The 22,701-nt window shown below is 58.9% G+C and overlaps 10 protein-coding genes across 10 annotated transcripts, besides 19 other annotated features; all 10 read right to left on the reverse strand.

The window, feature by feature from the left end:
• Positions 1-6: 6 nt before the first annotated feature.
• On the reverse strand, positions 7-897 carry Tco025E_01874 (uncharacterized protein; the record flags this gene model as incomplete). The annotated part of the gene is made up of 1 exon (XM_029368810.1): positions 7-897. The coding sequence occupies one exon, from the start codon at positions 895-897 to the stop codon at positions 7-9; it is 891 nt and encodes a 296-aa protein (XP_029231075.1).
• A 484-nt stretch (positions 898-1,381) lies between these two features.
• Positions 1,382-1,455: a microsatellite.
• A 56-nt stretch (positions 1,456-1,511) lies between these two features.
• Positions 1,512-1,536: a microsatellite.
• A 464-nt stretch (positions 1,537-2,000) lies between these two features.
• Positions 2,001-2,026: a microsatellite.
• A 70-nt stretch (positions 2,027-2,096) lies between these two features.
• Positions 2,097-3,008, reverse strand: Tco025E_01875 (putative superoxide dismutase; the record flags this gene model as incomplete). The annotated part of the gene is made up of 1 exon (XM_029368811.1): positions 2,097-3,008. One exon carries the CDS (start codon positions 3,006-3,008, stop codon positions 2,097-2,099), a length of 912 nt encoding a protein of 303 aa, XP_029231076.1.
• A 172-nt stretch (positions 3,009-3,180) lies between these two features.
• Positions 3,181-3,207: a microsatellite.
• Positions 3,208-3,223: 16 nt separating this feature from the next.
• Positions 3,224-3,251: a microsatellite.
• Positions 3,252-3,402: 151 nt separating this feature from the next.
• Positions 3,403-4,524, reverse strand: Tco025E_01876 (uncharacterized protein; the record flags this gene model as incomplete). The annotated part of the gene is made up of 1 exon (XM_029368812.1): positions 3,403-4,524. One exon carries the CDS (start codon positions 4,522-4,524, stop codon positions 3,403-3,405), a length of 1,122 nt encoding a protein of 373 aa, XP_029231077.1.
• Positions 4,525-4,771: 247 nt separating this feature from the next.
• Positions 4,772-4,793: a microsatellite.
• A 20-nt stretch (positions 4,794-4,813) lies between these two features.
• Positions 4,814-9,976, reverse strand: Tco025E_01877 (methyltransferase; the record flags this gene model as incomplete). The annotated part of the gene is made up of 1 exon (XM_029368813.1): positions 4,814-9,976. One exon carries the CDS (start codon positions 9,974-9,976, stop codon positions 4,814-4,816), a length of 5,163 nt encoding a protein of 1,720 aa, XP_029231078.1.
• Positions 9,977-10,658: 682 nt separating this feature from the next.
• On the reverse strand, positions 10,659-12,029 carry Tco025E_01878 (uncharacterized protein; the record flags this gene model as incomplete). Its single annotated transcript, XM_029368814.1, has 1 exon — positions 10,659-12,029. One exon carries the CDS (start codon positions 12,027-12,029, stop codon positions 10,659-10,661), a length of 1,371 nt encoding a protein of 456 aa, XP_029231079.1.
• Positions 12,030-12,945: 916 nt separating this feature from the next.
• Positions 12,946-12,989: a microsatellite.
• Positions 12,990-13,053: 64 nt separating this feature from the next.
• Positions 13,054-13,087: a microsatellite.
• A 110-nt stretch (positions 13,088-13,197) lies between these two features.
• Positions 13,198-13,232: a microsatellite.
• Positions 13,233-13,410: 178 nt separating this feature from the next.
• Positions 13,411-13,438: a microsatellite.
• Positions 13,430-13,460: a microsatellite.
• Positions 13,461-13,667: 207 nt separating this feature from the next.
• Positions 13,668-13,692: a microsatellite.
• Positions 13,693-13,998: 306 nt separating this feature from the next.
• Positions 13,999-14,050: a microsatellite.
• A 46-nt stretch (positions 14,051-14,096) lies between these two features.
• Positions 14,097-14,131: a sequence feature (GA-rich).
• A 34-nt stretch (positions 14,132-14,165) lies between these two features.
• Positions 14,166-14,200: a microsatellite.
• Positions 14,201-14,498: 298 nt separating this feature from the next.
• Positions 14,499-14,545: a microsatellite.
• Positions 14,546-14,756: 211 nt separating this feature from the next.
• Tco025E_01879 (putative amino acid transporter) lies at positions 14,757-16,175 on the reverse strand (the record flags this gene model as incomplete). Its single annotated transcript, XM_029368815.1, has 1 exon — positions 14,757-16,175. One exon carries the CDS (start codon positions 16,173-16,175, stop codon positions 14,757-14,759), a length of 1,419 nt encoding a protein of 472 aa, XP_029231080.1.
• A 291-nt stretch (positions 16,176-16,466) lies between these two features.
• Positions 16,467-18,758, reverse strand: Tco025E_01880 (trichohyalin; the record flags this gene model as incomplete). The annotated part of the gene is made up of 1 exon (XM_029368816.1): positions 16,467-18,758. One exon carries the CDS (start codon positions 18,756-18,758, stop codon positions 16,467-16,469), a length of 2,292 nt encoding a protein of 763 aa, XP_029231081.1.
• A 143-nt stretch (positions 18,759-18,901) lies between these two features.
• Positions 18,902-18,954: a sequence feature (GA-rich).
• Positions 18,955-19,059: 105 nt separating this feature from the next.
• Positions 19,060-19,359, reverse strand: Tco025E_01881 (uncharacterized protein; the record flags this gene model as incomplete). The annotated part of the gene is made up of 1 exon (XM_029368817.1): positions 19,060-19,359. The coding sequence occupies one exon, from the start codon at positions 19,357-19,359 to the stop codon at positions 19,060-19,062; it is 300 nt and encodes a 99-aa protein (XP_029231082.1).
• Positions 19,360-19,971: 612 nt separating this feature from the next.
• Positions 19,972-20,002: a sequence feature (A-rich).
• A 664-nt stretch (positions 20,003-20,666) lies between these two features.
• On the reverse strand, positions 20,667-21,815 carry Tco025E_01882 (uncharacterized protein; the record flags this gene model as incomplete). Its single annotated transcript, XM_029368818.1, has 1 exon — positions 20,667-21,815. One exon carries the CDS (start codon positions 21,813-21,815, stop codon positions 20,667-20,669), a length of 1,149 nt encoding a protein of 382 aa, XP_029231083.1.
• A 180-nt stretch (positions 21,816-21,995) lies between these two features.
• Positions 21,996-22,064: a sequence feature (A-rich).
• A 172-nt stretch (positions 22,065-22,236) lies between these two features.
• Positions 22,237-22,638, reverse strand: Tco025E_01883 (ribosomal protein L27; the record flags this gene model as incomplete). Its single annotated transcript, XM_029368819.1, has 1 exon — positions 22,237-22,638. The coding sequence occupies one exon, from the start codon at positions 22,636-22,638 to the stop codon at positions 22,237-22,239; it is 402 nt and encodes a 133-aa protein (XP_029231084.1).
• Positions 22,639-22,701: the final 63 nt, after the last annotated feature.

Consider the following 22,701-nt stretch of genomic DNA (forward strand, 5'->3'; position numbering starts at 1 on the left):
GCCCCTCTACTCGAACCGCCGCACCTCGTAAAAGTGGAAGCCACTCTGCTGCGGGACCTTCCCCATGATGCGGTCCCAGTCCCATCCCAGCATCGACGCCCTGCTGCGCGAGTTCCGCTCCGCCGCGTAGAGCGCCCCCTTCAGATTGTCGTCGAACGACGCACACCACTTCTCAAAGTGTGGGTCCACGTCTCGGTCAAAGACGGCAAGGAAGCTGCAAACAGCGTAGAGAAAGACGCAACCAAAGAACGCGCACGTTAGGAGACGAAGATGTGGCGACACATCCATGTCGCCAAAGCGATCGGACATCTCTCCCGCCCCGGCGTACATCGGGTGGTGCGACGACCACCTGTGCAGTTTTGCGTCGTCGTACCACATCACCTCTGGGTGAGTCCAATGGTCGTACACCTGCGACCCGTCGGGGTGAAACATGGGGTTGGCAAGGGTGTACGTCGACCACGGCGAGCCGTTGTTGCGGCGGAGAAAGTGAAAACACGCATTCTCGCGCAAGTACTTCTGCGTCTGGCGCACCATCATATCACACATGGCCGGATCCGTGACGTAGCGATACATCTCAAAGCGCCGCCGCACCACCTTGTAGGCAAGGTTGAACTTGTGTGCGTTGAGCTGGATGAGCCACATTTGCAGCTCCTTGAGTGCCCATCGGTAAAGTCGGCACACGCGCTGCTTGTGGGTGAGACGTGGATCGTCAATGATGGGGTCAAGGTGGCGGACGCTCCCGGTGAAGTCGTAGATGTACGCATCGGACTTCTTCTCGTAGCGTGGGTTGTCTAGGATGCGCCAGCCCTCATAGTTCTGCAGCAGCGGCTCATGAAGGTGCCACTCATGGTACTCCACCATGCCGGCGCTAAGCACGAGACAACTACGGCGCATCATTCTTCTACGCCGCTTTCCTTGACCTCTTTCTCTTCTTTCTGTCTTTGCCTCTGCGGGGCGTCACTCGCCCTCCCTACCCCCCACCCCCTTTCACGACACAGTTCTCGCTGCCCGGCCGCCCCCTCCCCCCTAGGCACAGCACCACAGACTCGGCCTCTCAGCAGCGACCCGCCCCGCAAGGACCGGAGCCGCGAGTTTGAAAAAATATATAAATATATAAGCGCTGGCGACAAACGCCAGGGAGCTGCTACTGCCTCTAGAGCCGGACCCACAACACGGAAGGGAGAAAAGGCGAGGCAGCCGTGGGGGCAGCAACAGCAGCGGGAGCGTGACGCCACGGCCACACAGCTCCCGGTCGGTGGGCCGGCGACTCCCCCAAGGCCGGGGGAGTCCACTCAACCGTCACTTCGCACACACAGACACAGACGGGCGCGCAGGCAGAGAAACAGTCTGCCAACCCCCGCGGAAGAGAAGCGGCCACGCTCTTCCCGTTCGCCGCGCATCCCCCACCCTCCCCCTCTCCCCGCTCACTACTCACCTGCACCGCCTGCCCTCTCCACTACAGACCCCCCACGCTCGTCGCGCGGACCTGCAACAAGAAAAAAATAAAATAAACACACACACACACACACTCACGCATCTCAAGGTCGCCGCACTTCCACCGGAGGCCGCCACTCTTCACCACACGGAGCACCGCTAGAAATATGCACATAAGCGCCCCCACCACCACCCAACCCAACCGGGCCCAAGCTCCCTGAAGCCCACAGACTTATTCGTCTCTTCCACGTTACCCAAAGATCCCGCCCTCCTCCCCCTCCCCCACATCAACACTACAAAAGTTGTTTGCTAACTACTACCCTGCCCCCTTCCCCACTGTAGCACCAAATTATCGCTCCCGTACTCTTCATGGCGGCACCCCAACTCTACAGGCAGATAAATGCAACCTTCCGTTTCCTCACTGTCTTTCGTTTTCCCCACTCCACGGGCACACACACACAGACTTGTGCATATGTCAAGAATGGGCTTCCAAAGGCTGCTCAGACGCCCCCATCCAATAGAAAAAGAGGCAAAAATCACGCTTTGTTACATGTTATTGGCATTCTTGTGCCTTTGTGTGTGTGTGTGTGTGGTTGTTTTCTTTTGTTGCATTTGCGTTTCTTTTTTATGCATCCTCCCCTGACTTCCGCGGCGTGAGTGTCCTACCAGTACTTCATCTCGTAGTACTCCTGTCCTGTCGCCCGCTTCCAATGGCGCTCGGCCCAGTGCCAGTCTACCACGTCAAAGTATTTGGCGAGGAATGCGGCGCGGTTATTCTCGTAGTCCACATAGTACGTGTGCTCCCAGACGTCGACGCACAGCAGTGGCACCACCTGCGTGTTGGTCAGCGGGCACCCCGCATTGGGCAGCGAAAGTACATCAAACTTACCCAAACGGGTGTCGTAGACCCAATACACCCAGCCGCTACCAAACAGGTTCGCCGCGGCATCCGTGAAGAGCTTTTGGAACGTCTCCACGGCGCCGTACTGCTGCTCCACAGCCGCCTTCAAGTCCGGCGGAATGTTGCTGCCGTAGGGCTGGATGCACTTCCAGAAGAAGCAGTGGTTGTAGTGCTGGGCTGCATTGTTGTACACGCCGATGAGCATCACGTCGCCGTGTGTGCGCTTGATGATCTCGTCCAGGTTGGAGCCGTACAGCGAGGTGCCTTCAATCAGCTGGTTCAGCTTCTCCACGTAGGCGCGGTGGTGGCGGCCGTAGTGAAGGCGAATCTGGTACGATGAAAAGAGCGGCAAGCATCCCTTGTACCACGGGAACTCTAAAGTTGGTAGGTAAAAATAGCCCTGGGAGTGGATGTAGTTCTCCGCCCGGCGTATGTACTCATCCACGCGCCAGTAGGTGTCGCGGTACTTCTCCACGTAGTAGTCGGGGGCTCTGCCGGAGCGGTTGCGGAACTCGTTGTACTGATCCATAAATTTGAAGCGGCCCAACTCAATCTCAGACTTCGGCGTGTGCATCACGAGACCGCCCCTGAGAGACGTTTGCAGGGCCACCGCAGCCGTAGCCGCAGCCGCAACCGCAGGGATGGCACCCGTTGAGAAGGCCGAGCGACGCATTTTTTGTCACCGCGCCACGAGCGAGAGCGGCGGCGCGGAAGACGAAGGGAGGGGCAACAACGCAAGCAAAGGGGCAGCTAGGAATGTCTTTCGCCTCCGCTCCTCCTCTTGCCAGTGCTTCGCTAGTGCGACTAAATCCCTTGGCGCGAACAACAAGAGGGAGAAAAGAAGCAGGGAGTGAAGGGAAGGGAAGGGCAGGCTGAGAGTGTAAGGGGAAGAATGAAAGAAAGAAAAAAAAGAAAGGGGAAACGAGGCACCTCAGCCCCCGTTGGGGAGCCCGTCAGCCGCAATGAAGCACGATAAACAAAGCAAAACAAGAAGAAAAAAAAGGAAAAAAAAAAAGAAAAACTAAAAGAATGGGCGGAGCATCAGCCACCAACGAAGCCCTGTCAGGCTATTGCGACTGTGCCTCCTCCTCCCCCAGCTGCTGCACCTCACGTTTGACGGCCTCCAGCACTGGCGCCACCGCCCGCAGCTGCTCACTCAACTCTCGCGAGAACTCCGCAAGCCGCCGCACATCGCGCTCCGTCAAGGCCGTAACGCGCCGCAGCTCGGCGGTCTCCGCCTCCATCCACCCCGCCTCCGACCCAAGTCGCTGCTGCCGCCGCAGATGCTGCAGTTGCGTCTTTCGCGCCGCCACCCCGCGCTGCAGGCGGGAAAGCAGCCGGGGGGAGAACCCCGGGGGCCCGCCTGCCGCGTCCTCCGCTGCCGCCCCCACCGCCCCCTGCGCGACCTCGTCCGCCAGCTGCTGGTGCTGCTGCTGCAGTGCCGCCCTGCGCTGGCAAACGGCCTTGAGCGCCGCCTTCATGCGGTCCACCTCGTTCTCCCGCAGCTTCAGGAACTCCTTGAGGCGCGCCTCCTCGCGCAACGCATCCTCCAACTGCCGCTCCTCGCGCTGCAGCCCGTCCTGCAACGACTCCTCAGCCGCCTCCTCCCGCCGCAGATCCGCCAAGGCCTCCGCGTGCTCCTCACGAAGATGCTCTAGTCGCTTCCTCAGCGACTCAAGCACCACCAGCTCCTCCCGCCGCTCCTCCCGCCGTGCCGCCAAACGGGCCTGCAGCCGCTGCAACTCCGCCGTAGCCTCCCGCCGCTTCCGCAGCTCCTCCGATACAACAACTTCAAGACTCTGCTTCGCGTCCTGTAGCCGACTTTGCTCCTCCTGGAGAGCCGCCGCCTCCGCTTCTGTCGGCCCCTGCAGAATTGTGACCTCGCTCTCGAGTTGCGCCTTCTCCCGCTCCAGCTCTGTCACGCGCTGCACCAGCGCCTCCTCCTCCGCCTGCCACTGCCTCGCCTGCGCCTGCCGCTCCGCCGCCAGCTTCTGCAAGTTCCTCTGGTTGCTCAGCGCAGCCTCCCCCGCGGAGGGCTGCCGCTGCTGCGGCTTGGAAAGCTCCCTCGCGAGGTTCCAGACCGAGACGCGCGTCCGTGCATTAACGTAGTACGTCCTGCCGGACTTGGGGTCTTTCTTCTCGCGCCACGCGCCGCTCTCCAGTGCAGCCCGCACCGCCTCGTCCTGCATCCGCAGCAGTGTACTCTCCCACACACAAAAGAAAGGAGGAATAAGGCGAAAGAGCCAGCAAAAGCAAGAGAAGGGTCAAAGAAGCATCAGGCGCGGGGCGCCACAGTGAACAGCAAACCGCCTACACATTGAAAGAGGCTTGCGCCGCGCAACCCACAGACGGAGGCACCCGCCACCCACAAGGGGCAATCCTAACCGAGTACAGAGCACACAACCGGAAGAAGAAAAAAAAAGGGGGGGGGGAGACTTTTTATTTTTATTTTTTTTTTAAAAAAAGGAAGGCGCACGCCTAACTCATAAGGTGCTGTCGGGTGTACTCGTACAGCACCAAGGCGCCGGTGACGTGCACGTTAAGCGAACGAATCAGTCCAAACTGTGGGATTTCCACGCATACGTCCAGTAACGGTAGCAGCTCCGCAGGGACGCCGTGGCCTTCCGCGCCGAGGAGGATAACAGCGCGCTTGGGGAACTGATACGACGCCATTGGCACGCTTCCTGCCGTCTGCTCAATGCCAATAAGCGTGTAACCATCGCGCCGCAGGGAATCCAAATATGGCGGCAGACTTTTTGCCGGCACGGCGTCCCACGGCAGCCATAGCTCGGCACTGCGCGCGGCGGCCACGAAGTGCGGGTGCTCAAAGACGGCCGGGTCGGACACAACAATCTTCTCCGCCGTGAAGATCTCACCGCAGCGGAAGAGGCCGGCGACGTTCACAGGGTTTTGCAGCAACGAACTTACCACAATAATGGTTTGTCGTTTCTTGTGTTTTAGGGCCCGCGGGTGGAGCTCATTGTAGACCAGGCTATTCCACCACGGCGTCACCTTCCGCTGAATGTTCTCATCCCCGTCGCCCACGCTGTTATTTGTGTCCCTGCCGCCGCCGCAGCTGCTGCTGTTGTTTTTTTTGTTCTCGCTGCCGTCCTCCATGAGAAGTGCCACGGCCTCGGCGGTGTAATCGACGCAGTAAGTCGTGTGGGCCGCCGTGTGTGGGATGTACGGAAAGTTTTTGAAGGGTTCGAGGAGGCGGCGACTGTCGATGCGGTCTGAGATGCGTCGCACGCGAAGCATCTCCACCGGGCTTAGCGCCCCGATGAGACAGCGAAATTCGTGGTCCAGAAACCGCATCCGCTCAAAGGCGGCGGCCGGTATACTCTCCATGAGAATGGTGCTTCCCTCCCTCCGCTGAATGCAGAAGAGCTGTCGCGGGCTGCAGGCCTCCGCCAGGTTGAAGAAGAGCTGCTCCGCGTGCTTGTCGCGGAACTTCACATGCTCGGGTGCACGGGCAATGTAGTCGAAGACCATCTCCTCCGTAGGAGGGAACGTCACCCCCCGCGACGCGCAGGCCGCGTGGATGTGGTAGAGCCCAACGTGGCAGATGATGCGCAGCAGGTGCTGGTGCGAAGTGCTCTGCTGAAAGAGACGATGCAGCAGCGCCGCAAAGAGGCCGTCCACGCAGGCCACCTCCCCGCGAATTTGCCGCAGTATCATGTGCGCCATGATCAGGAGATAACTGCCGCAGACCTGCGGCCGCAGGCTGTAGTTTGTCATCGCCGCATCCAGCAGGGTGTAGAGCGCGGGCTGGCGCTCCAGTATTTTTAGCGCGTACACCTCCATCAGGCGCCTCACGCTGCCCATGTTGGTGAGGGGCAGGCAGGCTTGCACCACGCGCCGCAAAATGCTCTGCTGCGCGGCCGCGTCGTCATCAATCATCGGAAGCAGCGCGCAAAGCAACTGCCAGAGACGAATACGACAGCGATGGGGTTTGGAATTCGGCATGCATGGCTCGTGCTTGACGGCGACGTGGCTGGTGTTCCAGTCCAGCAGCTCCAGCGTGAGCGACGTCGCCCAGTCATGCCGCAGGTGGCAGCACCACAGGATGGTGGCGATGGCGAGGGCGCGGCCAACCGCCGAGAGTCGCACGGTTGGCGGGTACTGTACGCGCAGGGCCTCGGGCCACAGGAGCAGCACCGGCTCGGTGGCCGCCACCATCATCTCCGAGCCCTCCTCGTCGCGCCCAGAGTTGTACAAGACGGCGACGTGCAGGAGGAGATCCTTCAGGCGCGGCCAGTTCGCCGCGGGGTCGCGAAGCACCTCCGTCGCTATGGTCACTGCCGCCATGTACACCGAGCGCTCCGAATCCGCCTCATCGCGCAGCGCCCTTGCGATGTGTGACTTGACCAAGTCGACGTGCTCCGCCACACCGCAGCGGAGGGCGTTGAACGCGAGGGCGGAAACCCTGCCGTGCTCCCTCGCCCCAACATCCCTCAAGTGCCCAAACATGGCGTCGATGATGGCGCGGTGGTCCACGCCCCTGCCGAGTCCCGCGTCCCGCCCCGTGGCCGCCGCGCCGTTGGCCACCCAGGCAAGGATGTCGTACACACTTGCAAGGTTTGTGCCCCAGCAGCGTTCGACGTGGTCGAGGGCGTAGTCCTGGAGCTCCAGAAGCAACTCCTGGCTCTCCTGTGGATCCACGCAGCCGCAGAGGACAGAGACGGCGTTGTACACGCCGCCATAGTACTGTGCCAAGAGCGTCGCCCAGGAAAGGCTGGTTAGCGGGCAAGGCACATCGCATGTCAGGAGTCGCAAGGAAGGGCACCGCATGAGGCACCGAATCCACTGCACAGGGTCCGTCGTGCCGGGAGGAAAACGGCATGCCACCTCCGCCGTGTCCACGTTTTCCACTGCGCTGCCTGGCGCCTCCACTGCGATCAGGCTGGAGAGCACGCTCTGCAACAGGCAAGAGATATTCCTGGCCACAACCATTTTGGCAAAGTGCCGAGTCACTCTGACCGTGTCCTCTGCAGCGGCAGCGGCCGGAGGTCCATCGGCGTCTAAAAGAAGCAACTCCAGCGCGTCCGTCACGCACGCCTGCGACTGCGGCCACGTCGTTGCAGCGGCGGGGTCATGGGCAACGGCGATTTGGCCTGCAGAGAGGGCAGCCGCCGTCACAACGTCCCACGCCGCAGTGTGCTGCAGCGCCCACGCCCCCTCGCGGAAATCCTCAAAGGAGTTCACGTGCGCCATCGCCCGGGTGGCCTGGCGAAGGGCGCTGAGCGCCACCGTATGCAGAGTGCCACGCAGCCCAGCGATCATCGACGGCGAGTAGTACCGCGTGCACGCCACTGTTCCAACGGAATGATGAAACTCCACAAACGCAACCAACGCCGTGAGGAGAGACGCGGCAGGGCTGTACGGCCGCTTCTCAAAGGATAGAAGCGTTGTCCCAATCTCCTGCGCAACATCGGCGAGCAGCTGCCGGTCCTCCGGCTCTGCCAGGTGCAGGGCGCCGCAAAGGAAGAAGAGCTGCTTCCCACGCACCTCGTCAAAGGCGGCGAGGCGAAGAAACTGCCGCACCTCCTCACGCAGACGATCGGTTCGCAGCAAGGTGCGCATGAGCCCAAGTTCGCTCCCTCCAAACGGAGCGGCCCTCGACATCCGCAGCAGCTGCTCGTTGAAAAAGCAGGGGTGGATGCTCGTGCCGAGAGCACCAATGTGGCCGACGGCGTCAATGGCGGCGGCGCTGCCCCCGCCGGGACTCCCCAGAGGACCACAGACGCAAAGCAGCTTCCAGAAGCCGTCGCACTGGCGCACCACCGCGGGATCGATGCGGGCAAAGTGCAAAAGCGCACTAAAGGCCACGGCGCTGAGACGAACATCAAGCCAAAACGGAACGCCGTCATGTGCCGCGTCCCGCAAGACAAGCAGCAGCGTCTGCAGAAACTCTGTAGCGGTGACCATCTCCACGGTCGCCTCGCGACTCCTCTCCTCAGCATCAAGCGACAGAGCCTCCGCAACGCCGTGGAGAAGACGCAGCAGCATCGTCACGCCGTACACGCTGGGACGCTGCAGAAAGCCATGCAAGAAGCGGCACATGGCCTCCTTGCGTTCCTGCGCCGTGCGCAAGACATCCCGAAAAACGCGCGCGTAAAACCGTTCAAGTTGATCCGCAAGTGGTCCCGCCACTCCCCCCAGCGCACGCACCTCGGCGCCCTCAAAGCCCTTCGCCATGGAGAATATCGCCACATGCGGCGCGCGGTCGACCTCGGCGCAAAGACGCGAGTCCACGGCTGCCTCCACGGCGTTGGTGAAGAGAAACACGCTTGAGAAGAGCTTCAGCACCGGTGTGCTCAGCGACCACAGCCGCCGCAGCCCGGCCTTGCGGACGGCCGTGTTTGGATGCAGCAGCATCTTCAAAAAGAGCAGCTCCACCCACGCCGGATGAAAGCCGCTCACAAAGTGCGTTCGCGCCGTCACTGCGTCGTCGTTGCCGCCAGCTTTGACGGCGGCCCATGCCGCAGCGTCCTGCGTCAACGCCTCCACAAGGGCGTCGAGCTTCGGGAGGGCGGGTTGAATGATGTGCAGCCCAAACTCGTTGGTGGCCTCGGCAACAAGAAAGAACAACCCCCACTGGTTGTGGCTCACCGCGGGTGTCCAGACAAAGTACTCATGGAAGAAGACGTTGCCATCCCACGTCTTCCGCGTCGCCTGCTCATGCGTGAGGTCCACGATGCGCTTTAAGAGGTATTCCACACGCAACTGCATGTTGCCGCGCCGTCCCGCGTCCGCGTCGCACGTCAGGGCATCCCAGAAGGCCGCATGGAGCGTGTTCCACAGCTGCGGGGAGCAGCGGTGGTCGCGGTCCTTGTCGCCGTCAGTAAAGCGAAACAAATACTCAAAAAGGGCCGCGGTGAGGACGACCACCTCCTCCTGCCGCGCCGTCTCCGCTGCGAGGGAGCGCAGCAGCGCCTGGACGCGCGCATGGTGGCTGCCAAGGGACTCGTGGCCGCCGCAGAGGAGCAGCGGTATCAGCACGCGGCGGGAAAGAAGAGAACTCAGCCCCACAGCCCAGCGCCTGCAGGAAAGCGCGTCCAACGCGTACCCAATCAATGCATCCCGCAGCCCATCGTTTCCTCCCAACTCCTCTTGCTCCGCAGCGTCTGCGGCCCCTTCCCCCTCCTCCCGGTGCGCCTTCACAAGGGCGTCGGCGCATTCCACCAGCAGCTCCGTCGCAACCTCCTCCGGCAAACGTGCGGTCGCCGCAACGTTCTGCAGTGACGCCCCCGCCGCCCCGACCAACGCGACGGAGCCGTACCGCACGGCCATCTGCGCAACGCAAAAGCAAACAGCCGAGACGACGTCCTTCGCAAACGACGGGTGGGCCAAAAGCATCGAATGCATCGCCCCTTCCCAGCGACGCACGTCGTCGTCTGACACGAGGCCGCCGGCAGACACCAACGCCCCTGCGGAAACAACGTGCCCCGCCGTGCAGTCCTCCTGGCACTGCTCAAAGAGTGTGAGGAGGCGCAGCAGCTGACGCCGCCGCTCCGCCGCCGCCAGTGCCTGTACCAACTCCCACGCAATGCCGTAAGCCCGCGACGGATGAGGGGAGGGTCGGCTCGGGTCAATCCGCCCCTGCAGCGCGGCGACCACGGCTTCCAACCCCGCCTCCATTACAGTGCACTCCCACCTCCTCCTGCGCGGAGTTCTACAAGGCGGAAACAACACAAAAACAAAACAAAAATATATACCGCCATTATGCGCGGAGGCACGGAGAGTCAGAAGCACAACAAGCAGAGATGACAAACGAAACGAGGTACAAGCAGCAACCCCAACTCCACCCCACAGCTCTCATCTTGCACTTGAAAAAAAAAGGACCAGCAATCGCCAGGGATTATTGTCAGCATCCACTGCGGAGATGCACCGCCCTCCGCTTTGCAGAGGAAAAAACAAGCGGCTCGTTATCCAGTCAGGCATCGCAACTGTTCGCTCGTACCTTCACACAAGAAAAATAGAAACAAAAAAAAGCAGGAAGCCTAATAATAACAACTCACACTCACCGTGAGGTCAATCGAACCGGCCAGAGGACCGCACTTCAGATTCCGCAAAACACGAGACGCCGACGCCGCAAGTTGCGATTAAGAAATGAAAGCGCCGTCAAAAGAACGGCGGTCCTACACCTCTGCAGCCCAGCCCCACCGAGCCAAGACGTGCAGCACCCCCCTGCAGCGAAGAATGGCCCAGTAAACAACACTTGTGCGAGGCCATTCAAACGCGCCCATACCTCGTCTCAGCCCCCCCCCCAAAAAAAAAGACGCCACAACCCTAACGCACCACTGCAGTGTTAGAAAGAGAATTACGATAATAACGAAAAAAAAGCATGCGGCCATAGCTCTGTCCAAAGCAAATGCAAAGTCCACTGCAGCGCCGCCAAATTCACAGGGTCCCCGCACGAGATATGGTTAACAACCTGCCTAGAAACGTTCTTTGGACTTTCAGGATTCCATATGCACATAAAATGCATCAAATCCCCCACACGGTGCACATCCTGCACGTCCACCAAGGCAGCAAAGTCCACCAACGACACTCGCGGTTGTCCCACGCCGCCTTCACCCCAGTCCTTCTGCATCGACCGGATGGCATCCCACGCCAGCGCGTTTCGTTCCAGGCGCACATCGTCAGGAAGAATATGAGAAGACACAGCATTCGTCCTGGGCGTGGTGAAGAAGATGTATTTCGTTGCCTTGTCATTGGCTCTCGCTGCGTTAGCAACCCGTTGACTTCGTACGCGGTCCAAATATCGGGCCAGACTCTGACGACGATCCGCCCCACGCCTCCACCAGTACATGAAGGAGGCCAAATGCAGCGGCGGATCCTTTATTAGAAAGGGATCCTCGCGGAACTCACTTACCAAGGGGTCCCAGATAAATAACGCGATGGCAACAACCCGCTCACTGAGTGTAAACTCGTTGCAGGCGGCCTCCTTGTTGCGGCCCACCCTGTACCCAGGGAAGTACCTCGCCAGCAGGGCTCTATGGGTGCAGGTGAAGGAAAGGGCCAGCTCGTCACGATCCTCGTACACGACGTACAGCGCGTCGTAGTGGAAGTAGTGCTCGGCAAAGAACTCATTTCCACGCAGAAAAAAAATCAGCCGCATAAACAACTGTCGCATCATAGAGTCACCAGTGACAAGGACTCCGTGCCCGTTGCGGCCAATGCTCGCGTGGTGCAGGATCGACAACGCCTCCAGCGGAGTAAAGTAGCGGTAGCTCGGGCACGAGGCCGGTCGCACCTCGAACTCAGGGCTCAGCCCCTCGCCATTCTCGGCAACGTAGAGCGTCGAGTTGCGCTGCACCCCGTCGTACGTCCACCGCGAGGTGCACGCATCGCGGCTACCACCTCTCAGTTGCCTCAGCTCAGACAAGGACAAAGGCCTCAGCGGTTCTTTAAATCTCCCTCCGACAAAAACCCCACAGGGTGGTGGACCGGGGCGAAGAATCAGTTTGCAGAACGCGGGGGCCACGGGCGGCGGCGCCCTGGCGGCCTCAAGACAGCTGGACCGCAGCGGCCCATGCCGCAAAATGGCGCCACGACCGCATTTCGTCCCACTCCAGCCCAGTTGGTGGTTCTGGGAAGCACTGCAGCCGTCGGCCTGAGCATGCCCCGCTGTAGCACACGGCTTCAGCTCGGTGGGCTGCATGCTGGCAGGGCCAGCAAGCCAAGGCATAAATAAATACATCTGAATCACCGCGAGGACGCACAAACATGAAAAAAATAGGCCGTAGGTCCTGCACCGACGGAACATTTCTAAATGAAAGCCACCAAAAAAAAAAGAGGGGAAAAAAAGAAGCATACATGCATGCTTGTATATCTGCGCACGTACTTGAATGGGAGCAGCGAAAATTCAGATCCACTCAAATCGTCCAGAAAATAAAAAAACATCTCTTCGACCAGCAAACCAGCCAAAGCCACTTGACACGGCAGCGCTGGATTAGAAGTCGAATTACAACGCGAGGCAACCAAGGCCCCGGGAGAAGAGGGAAGGAATGGAAAGGAGGCAAGGCACCCACCGTGCGGAGGGAAAAAGTCGAGGAGGAAATAAAGAGAGGCGCGGGAGGAGGGAGTGGCAGTACATGCGCTGGTGAGCCAAACACCAGCCACAGCACGCCGAGGGCGGCACGGAAGAAACGGCCGCCTCTCCCTTCCGCCGCACGTCACCGGGCACCTACGGAACACATCCAGCCTTGGAGCGCCGACGCCTACACGGCACAACGCATGAGGGGGCAGGCTTTGCGGCCGCCTAGCTGGCAGGAAACGGGATCACAGGAAGGGAAAGAAGTGGGAACTGCAAAGTACGACGATGGGAGGACGCACAGGCACACAGCCCGCTGTCAGACAAAAAGAAAAAAGAGGGGGAAAAAAGGGGCAAATTAAGGGCACGCCAACAACGCACCCATCCGCTGCGCCGCATAGTTGGGCTCCTCCCCCCTCCCCGCCTCTTCCAAACTGCGCGAGAGCCGGGCCATCGGAGGAGACGCAGGGACGCAACAGTGTCTCCCCACTCCGAGAAACTCGAAATCACCTCCTGCGTCCCAACCCCCTCACCTTCCCTTGCGCCCAGCCACGGGAGAAATTCGCCTACAAAAAGCAGAGTAGAGAAAAGAAAAGAAGAGAAGAGAAGAGAAGAATTTAATGTTTTTTTCTCCAAACTTTTGGATTTCCGCCAAATGACGTGGCCCAAGCACTAAGTATTTTTTTTTTTTTTACTTTTGTTTTCCTTTTTTTGTAATTACTTTTCCTTACCCTCCCGCTGTCAAAAATGAATGAGTTCCGCTTTCGCTCCAATCTCTCTTACGTGCCCTTTGAGGACTTATCGGCTGTGGCCTTGCCGCCGCACAGAAACAAAAACACAAACACGCACGCGCACACATTCGATCTGACGCTGCCTCAGCGCCCGTCCCCGTTTCTGCGCCAAACATTCTTTTTTTTTTTTTCTTCCCCCGGCTCGCTTGCTTGCGGCGGCACGGGAAGGCAAACATGGTGAAATGTGTACGTTGGTGGCGGCAGAGGGACAAGAAGTAACATCACCGCATCCTGGGCTGAAAAATCGACACGCCACGCCACGACACAACACGAAAACAAAACAATAAAAACAAAAAGCACTGACCGTGATTATAGGCATAGAATGCCATACAACAGAACTGTGGAGTCCCCGCCGTCGAGGGCAGTGGTCCACCTTTAGGTGAGGGGTGCGGGGGCAAAGGGGAGAGCGAGGCCCAGAGCTGTGTGTTGATCGCCTCCGTCCTCGTTTTACCCTCCTCCCGTTTCCTCCCAGCCGTCGCACTCCCACACGCGCCTGCCTTTGCGCACACACGCACACAGGCACGCACAGGCAGACGTGTGTGTTCATCGTGTATTGTGTCAAACGCATGCGTACACGGGTGGAGATCCCCCACCTTTTTTCCTCCTTCTTCTTCTTTGCTTACGCCACGCTGTCGTGTCGCCTCTTGCCTCCCGCTTCACTGCCGCGAGTTGCCCGTGCAGGGGGACAAATGCAGGAAGTACGCTGGGGAGGGAGGGAGGGGAAACGGCAGCACACAGGCAGGCAGCGAGGGAATTGAAACGGGCTACCTCAAAGAGGGCATGCCGCGAGGGTCCACTGAAAATAAATTAGGGGAAAAAAGAAGTGAAGGCAGCAAACAAGCACGCAAAGGAAAAACAAAAAAAAAAGAAACAAAAAAAGAAAAAGGAAAGGGGCGTACCCACTAAGAGAGAGCTGGGAAACTAACCCTATAGAGAGAGAGATAAAGAGAAAGAGAGGGGGGAGAGGCGTGCACCCTCTATTACTTAAGTGCACGGACGGGTGTTCGCGTGTGTGTGCGTGTGCGTGTGCGTGTGTCAGTGGAAGATGTACAACAACGAGAGAATGGCATCGTCGAGGAAGAAAAAACTGAAAAAAAAAAGGGGGTGGGGAGGTAAGAGAGAAGTGAGAAAATAAATGGATGCCGACACACAAAAAAAAGGGCAGAAACTAAACTAAAAAGCTTGGAGTTGCAGCTGAAAAGCGGTCCAATACGAACGAAGTCAAATGGGCAAAGGAACAACAGCAAAGGCAAAAATAAAACCAGCTTGTGTCGGCAAAAATGGTGTTGTTCCTGCTCCCATGCAGACAGGAATATATATGTACATATACATATATACTTATAGTTATAGTTACAGTCATTGATATAGGTATAGGTATAGCTGCCTTCACTTGTTCTGCGTTATTGCGTGGGCAACGCCAGGCGCGTCTGGCCATCAGTGCTGTTATGCTCGGCTTGGGCCGGTGGAACCCGCTAACGTCCTCCCCCCCCCCACCCCTGCGCGTGCGTGCGTGCGCCGTCGCCTCCTTGCTGCAGCCTGCGGGGGGGTGACGGAGGGGGGCGACTGCCACAGCGCTACCTCCTCGGCGTCCTCAGCCGTGGACTTCGCCGTAGATGGTCAGGGCGGTGCCAAACACCACGGCGACGACGCCGAGGAGGATGAGACAGTACGTGGCGAGAAAGTTCGCCCAGCCCACCTCCCTCAGCGACCAGTTGCCGGCGTACATGTAGAAAAAGGCGGGAAAGAGGAAGCCCAGAAAGCCTCCGCACACGCCGCCCAGGAAGCCAAACACGACGGTGATGCTCGGAATGAAGAGGCCGAGGATCAGCGCGGCCAGCGCAAGAAACCCGCTAAGAAGAAGATTACGCCACGTGGGGACGTCGGACGTTTTCCCCCAGCGAAGGACGTAGTAGACGGCGTCGCGCGACGGCTGAATGCAGATGGCAAACCCGACGCAAAGCTTGATCGCAATACCAACGTACGCAACCGCCATCAAGAGATCATGCCCGGGGTCGTACAGCTGCAGCACGGAGCCAGCAACGGCGTTGCCGAAGTCCGCGTAGCCGAAGAAGCCCGCGAAAAAGTATAGCAAACCAACAAACGTCATACTCAGCGCAGTGTCTCGCGTCATCCGGTTCGGTGAGGGGTTCCGCATCTCCCCGTAGACCTCGAAGCAGTTCACCTGACAAATAAACGCAAAAATAAACAGTGAAAGCCCATTCAGTGCGTTTTTTCCACCATTGTACAGATGCAGCTCCGACGACAGACCCCCTTTTAGGCCATTGCTGGCGGCATGTATGACCATGCAGGCGACGAAGAAGATGAGAAAACTCACCCCAACCACCGAGGCGTGGCGAAGGGAATTGATCTCCTTCGGAAGCGAGAGAGAAAACATTCCAAGCAGCCAAACCCCACTGACCAGCAGAGACTTTCCAGTGCTCGTACGAAGAAACTCCGGTGTCGACGGGGAAGCCAGCAGCGGGAAGAGCAAGTCGCCGACGGAGATGACGTACCCAACACAGGTCCCAAAGCAGAAGATAAACATAAGGAAGGCCACGAAGTAGTCGAAGCCACGGGCAAAAAGTCCACGCGCCATTTCTTCATATGAGCGAAATCCCGTCTTCTCCTTGATGAGTGCAAGCAGTCGAATGGAGTACACGGTGCAGGCGCAGCACAGCGCGAGGAGAATGGCGGCGACGACGATGCCCGAGTCGCGGAATCCGGAGGGTATCGCCACAATACCGGCCCCAAGCGTCGCACTTGCCAGGTTGAACGAGTTCGAGACGAGTCCGCCGTAGGGCACAATGCTGTTCAAGCGCCCCATGGCGCGGTAGGCCCCACCGCACTTCATGCCCGTCTGGGAGTCATCCTCCTCAGACAACGCCGCGGTGCCGACCTTCACCGTCTCATACGGGCAGCCACTCACAAGGTGCGGGTGCGGCTCATTCCCCAGCGGGGTTCCCGCCTCCTCCCTCATCTCCTCGCCGTGTGCCACAAACCTGCCCTCCATTTCCTGTCACCGCACGCCAGCAAAACAGACACCCAAAAAAAAAAAAACTATATATGTGTACAGCCATAGAGAAGGAAACCAAGGGGGAAAACAAAAAAAAAGTGGAGAGAATGGGAGAAAGAACGCAAAGACACACACGCAAAAAAAAAAGTTAAGAGGATAACTCGTCCACACACACACACAGAGGCATGCATCCACAACCAGGAATGTGTCACGGCCGCACACAAGTGCCACAAACAAAAACGCCGCCGTAAACAGACTTTTATCTCAAAATTTCGCTCGTTTCGGATGTCAGTCCTCGTCCAAAATATCCTTCGCGAGGCGCCAGCCCCATGGATTCTCCGGGCACGGGTACGGTGGAGCAAGGGGAACGCCACGTCGCTTTAGTTCCGCGTCTTCCGCGGCGTGTCGCAGGGCCTGCTGGACGGCCGACACACCTGTGCCCCAGAACAGCAGTGGCCGGTCGGGCACACGCCACGTCTGTCCAAGCAGCTCCGGTTGAAAAACACGCTTTTGTCGCTCAAATGGATTCCCAGCCTTACGCTCACAATCCTTGCGAATGTCCTGCCACGCCTGCACATCCGCGGCAGACACGTACGACATGCCCTCCGGAACAGGAAGCAGCGGGGGACGCTCCGCCTCCTCCATGTTCTCTAGCCACTCCATCTCTGTCCTCACATCATTCTCCACAATTCCCAGAAGGCGCTGTGTGACTCTGTCTCTGCGCTGCCGCTGAAGTGCACGGAGCTCCTCTGCCAAGGACTGCTCGCCTCCCTTCAGGCTTCGAACAATACGCCGCAGACTTCGCGCCTTGGCGGCCGCAGCGCTCTCTACTCGTCGCTGCCGAATCACCTGCTTCGTGATGGACCGAATCTTCTCAAACAAGGCCGCCGCCTCCGCATCGTTGTACACGTTGAATAACTTCTGCTCGTGATCCTCCACGCGTGCTTCGGCAGCCACAACAGCCTGAGCTGAATCGGAGGTGTTGCTCCCTTCTACTCCTGCTGCTGCCGCCGCCGCCGCCGCCGTCCCACACAACGCTGCTCTGCGCTCGAGAATCTGCTTATACAGCTCACGGCACTGCTCCGCCTCTGGGGTAGACTCGACACCCTCAAACAGTTTCGCGTTTTCTCGGACGCGTTTTATTTGTCGCTCCATCTGCATGTGCGCCAAGTACCGAAGTCGCTTTTCGTGCCACGACTCCAACCTCTTGTCGCTGGGATTCATAAACATTTTCTCCACAATGTTTACCACCTTCTGCACCTTCACCCGGGCAACCTCCGACTCCGCCTCGCCCGCGAGGGCGTCGCCCGCCTCAGTGGGCTCGGTCTTCGCCTGCAACGCCGCCCTCTCCCGCTGCTGAATCTCCAGTAACCGCTTATACTCCGGTGTGCTCTGCAGCGGCAGCAGCAACGCCTTCTCGTACCATCGCTTTGCCCAGTCGACCGGTGCGGAACCCTCCCTCGAGGCGTAGTACTGCACCACATCCAGCGTGCTCAGGGTGTCCGCGTTCATGGAGTACAGCTTGCGCAGGTTCTCCACGTAGGCGCTTAGCGTCTCGTCCTCTGAGGTGTGATGAAATCCACCACCTTGCGTCAGACGGGCAAAGACCTCGCAAAACTGCAAAAATTCCTCCTGCGCACGCATCTCTGTGAGAACCGTCTCCGCGACGTTCATGTCCAACCCAACAGCCCGGCTGATCATCCGCTTCAGTTTCTCCATGCGTGCGGGCTTTTGATCCTGCCTCCCACGACGATGATGGCCACCGCTCTTTTGCTGGGCCACGCGCCGCAGTCGCTCAACCTCCTTCAACTGAAACTCCTTTTCCTCCAATGAAACCTGGCGCAAACGGGTCTCCGCATACTTGAAGGTGTTCGCGAGATGCTTCTGCGTCTCCAGGTTCAGCTCCGCCGTCATGTTCGCCAGCTGTCGACGCTCCGCCTCCGTGCTCACGCCCTCCCGCTTCTTGCGGACGTAGTCCGCAAACACCTGCTTAATGTTCGTCATGGCGTTCTCCAGCTTATGGACGTTCGCTGGGTCAAACAGCGAGGCGTCCGCCGCGTCGTACACCGCCTGCGAGACGCCAAGGGAGTGTTGCGGATTCTTCAACTGCACAGGCAAACCAAGCTTAATGCGCTCGTACTCATCCCGGACCGTCTTCTGCGGGTCGAGGTCACGGGTGTCGACCATGGTCGTCTCAAAGTAGCGGCGCCGCTGCTGCTCCGTCGTCTCCGTGGGGTGCTCCCGCAGCAGTTGGCTCATGTACTTGGTAAACGCGTGCTTCTCGTCCATCGGGACACTTTCCCACTCACTGTCTGTGAGGTACTTTGCTCGCTCCGCCACGTCCCGTCCAACGCGGTGCGTCGCCGCTGCGGCGCGGCCCTTTTTGCTGCGCACGGGCGGCGAAGAGGCAGCGCCGCCCAGACCGGCAAACAACGCCTGTGCCTCGAAGTTATGCTCCTGTGCTGCGTGCGTCGTCATCAGCTTCCGCAGCTTGGCGCGCTGGCTGCGTGGGTTGAGGAGCGAGCTACCCGGCGCGGGGATGCGCTCCCGCTTGCGCAGCAGACGTAACGCCACCCGCATCCACGGAACGCCTACGCACACGCCAACAAGACGAAGAGAGACAAAAAAAACGGCTTAAAAAACGACTATCGGACAGAAGAACCGCGGCGGTGCACTTGTGACGGTGTCCTCTGTGTTGCTGCAGGAAGAAATGTGGCGGAAGCAGTGAGAGAGGAGGAGAGAGATGAAGGGAAAGAGACAGAAAGAAAAAAAAAAAAGTAGTTCCGCAAGAGATGCTACAACTGGAGCAAATGAAACAAGTCTCGCGCCGCAGCCACACACCGACGCAGAGGCATCTAGGCACACTCGCCCTGCGGTTCTCTCAGCGGGGGGGTGGCGGCGGAGCGCAGGCGTTGAGGAGGTTGCCCTCGGCCTCCGCCGCAGCGGCGGCCAACGCCTCCACCGTAGAGCAGAGCGCAGACTCCAGCGCCTCCGAAAGCGGAACGGCGCACGTGCCCGCCGAGCCCAATACGTACGGCAGCTGCCCCGCCACGTGTGGCGCTGCGCCGGCGGGCCGGCCTGACGGGCCACGGCCTCCCGCTTCCACCGCCTCCGCCGGCCCCGGCGCGGCGCCCTGTCGCCCCTCCACACCGGCCCCCTCGAGGGGGCCCACGGAAGGCATCCAGCAGCAAACTGCAGACGACCACAACGAGGCACACGCGCCACGTGTGGCCTCCCCAAGGCCCGCTCCCTTGCCGCTTCCACCCCCCACCCCCCAAGTGGCAACAACCCAAGTCAATGCAGCCAAAAAAAGTGAAGGGATAAAAAGAAGAGAAAACCAAAGTGGGGATATAGGCAAAAGCGGCATGCAAACACGCCTACACACCACAACAGACACACTTCATCGCGCCAATGCACGCATTGCACAGCGGTGCGGCATCAAGTGGGAACAAGCAAAAGGAAATAGGTTCAGACTGCATGCCAGAGCCCCTCGCCAAACTCAAAGGATTATGTTGGCTAACGCACAGCCAAACTTCACGGTGCCCCCTTCTACGGCGTGAATCTGAGTCTCCGTGTTACAACCGTCAACAACGACACCGGCGTCCAAGCACAGGTCCAACACACTTCGTCAGTGAGAAGCTTGTCGTGCCGCACAACGCTCATCCCGAGGTAAAAAGTTGACCGCCACCACAGCCTCCTTTCCATGGCAAGCGAGCCAGAGTCCCACCCGCAAGGAAGTGGAGGGAAAAAAAAACACGACAAAGACAGCGGATAAGGCGTTCCGGCAACGACTAATAGAAAAACAAAGAAAAAAGAAAAAGGAATGTGATGTAACATGCTTTTTCGTGTCGTTGAGGCCCGTTTTACCGGCAAAAGTTCGTTTTGCGCTCGCACGGAAGCTCATCCTGAGAGCCCAGACACAGTTCGTACCAGTCCGCCGCCAGAACAGTGACGGAGGTCAACTGTACGCAGAGGCAAAAGCCACCTTGCAAGAAAACCAATTTCTTGCCGAGAGAGCCGGACGTGACTGATATAGTGTCTGAGGAATCCCTTCTACTCCTCCTTATCCAGGCGCCTATGTATTACAGTACCGCAAATACAAAGCACCTTTCTGCAGCCGTCAGTTGCCGTATTTTTCCTTCATTTCTTCGCTGATTTGCTATCTGTGACTTTTCCTTTTTTAAAGATATTTTCCCGCTTCGAACAAGGTGTCTCTCGATGGGGCGGAACGAGGCTAACGAAGTGCAATGGAACTCTGCCGCACTTCTTGCGTCGGTCCCCCGCCTACAGAGGCAGGTTGAACGCATAGCTTCCATGCAGGGCCCATGCAGCGCAGCATCCTGCAAAGGCTCGAAAAGCAGCGCAGCATTGGAACCTGCGGTGTATAACTATACACACACACACACGCAGAGAGAGGGACATAGATTTACAGAAACGCCTCCTTGGAGCTCAATAGTCATTGCGGCAATATTGCAAATGTCGCAAGCCTCAGAGGACAAACATCTTTAGCAACAAAAACACCATAAAGAGCAACTGGAATGTGCTCATCCACCACAGACGCCCAACAATGGCTTCCAGGTTGTGTATGGTGACACGTTGCTCTATCCAACGGTAGCGAAGCGACTGGATTTGTGCATCTCTAGCCGCGTACCGAAGTGCCTGGTCTTGTGTGAATGGGCCTCGCGCAGCCCCCGCCCCAGTGGATGAGGGCGAGTTTAGGTTCTCGCTCAGAGAGCCGCGCACGGAACCGCCGTGTACGTCGCCACCAAGGAGTTGGGCCGAAATCATGTTTGTTATTCGAGAGGTTTTTCGCAGCGTTGATATGGAGCAGAGAATTGCAATCGTGACAACAAGGGCAAGCATCAGCATGAGGCCCTGGAAGAGCATACTCGGTGCCTGGTAAGTGCCGGCATCGCCGTAGTCCGCTTCCTTGGCCTCGCCCTGAACGCCCACGTTCCCGTCCTCGTCCTCGGCGCTTACCTTGACGGCGTTCCCCATCAAATCCTCAGAGATCATTTGGAGCATCAGCCGGTATCCAGCCGTCATTTCACGAATGGCCCTGGGCACCGCCATGTACTGGATGGCTGAGAAGGCCATGCTCATTTTTTTGCACCCACCCCAGATGCCGATGGTGCAGTCACCATTGAGCGAGCCCGCCGTGACTTCTAAAAAGGCCTCCGTGCGGAACGATTGACCGGCGGGAACATTTGGGGTCTGGGATGAAATTTGATACAAGAGCGTCACAGCCCCGGTGGAGGGCATTGCGTACGCAAACCTGTGGGCCTCGTTCAGCTGTGTCAGGCTCCCCGCCCTGGGCACGTCCACCACAGTTACGAGCGACACGGTGCGGTACCCGCTGCCCATGTCGTTCAGGAACACCCACTTCCCCACCTCCAGGTCGGTCTCCTTCCGTCTGTCGTGGTACCGCTTGAGAAAGTCGGAACCGTTGGAAAAGACGCCCTCCCATAGCCTGGCGATGGTGACACCCTTCAGCAGCGTCGGCGCAATCATGCACTTCTTGTCCTTCAACTTCTCAAAGGGGGAAAACATGTTCTGCGAGACTCCGCTGGAGTACTGCTGCTTCGCCAGCACGGCCGCGGGGTCTGCCCCGGAGATGCACCTGATCGCCTCCGACATCGCCGCGGGTCGAGGGACGCAAATCCCGCTCAGGGTCGCGTCGGAGAGGCGAGACGCGAATCAAATAAAGCCTCGTCGCAGTGTGCACCGCGCCGCCACACGTCGCTTTTCCGCCAGCCACCCCGGCTTGGGCACCCTCCCGGGCACACACGCAGGGGAAGAGAAACTAGAGAAACTGCCGAAAGAGAGAGAAAGGAAGCAAAACAAAAAGAAAAAACGCAAGGAGAGAGAGAGAGAAGAAAAAAAAAGGTGTTTGCCGCATGCGCATCTCAGGAAGTAGCAGGCAGCCCACGAGCAACAGAACAAAACAAAACAAAAACGACATGTCGAGGCCCCCGGTATTACGACGGCGCTCAAAGCTAAGAAATGACGGAAACAAAAAAAAACGAAAGTAATCGCAGGGGAATCATTACACCGCACCTTAGAAGCGCAGACGCTGGAAGAACCAGCGGTTGCCGCCGGCGTTGTAGCGGGCCTGGAACAGCTTCCTCACCAGCTGCTTCGACTTGGACTTCTTGGCCGCGTCCGACACGTTGATGCGCCCGCGGAGCTCCTTCGACAGGTCCATGTTGTACCGCGTCGGCAGGAAGTGTTTGTGGTTCACAACACGCAGGAACACGCCCACGCGAGAGCGGCGCTCGATGGTGCGCTTGCTCATCCCGCGCACCACCTTCTTCGGGTACTTCTTCATGCCGGCGATCAGGGAGTGGCCGTACGGGCGCTCCTTGCTCTTGGAGTCGGTGTTCTGCACAATCACCGCCTTCTTGCCGGCGTAGCGGCCGGAGGTCACGATCACCACCTTGCCGGGCTTGAGGAACTTCATTGGTGCTCGCAACCGGAGGCTATTAATTCCCTTCAGGCAGTCGCGATCAACACCCCCCACCAA

This window comes from Trypanosoma conorhini, assembly GCF_003719485.1.
Source record: "Trypanosoma conorhini strain 025E chromosome Unknown Tco_14.4_contig_00067, whole genome shotgun sequence".
Classification (NCBI taxonomy): domain Eukaryota; phylum Euglenozoa; class Kinetoplastea; order Trypanosomatida; family Trypanosomatidae; genus Trypanosoma; species Trypanosoma conorhini.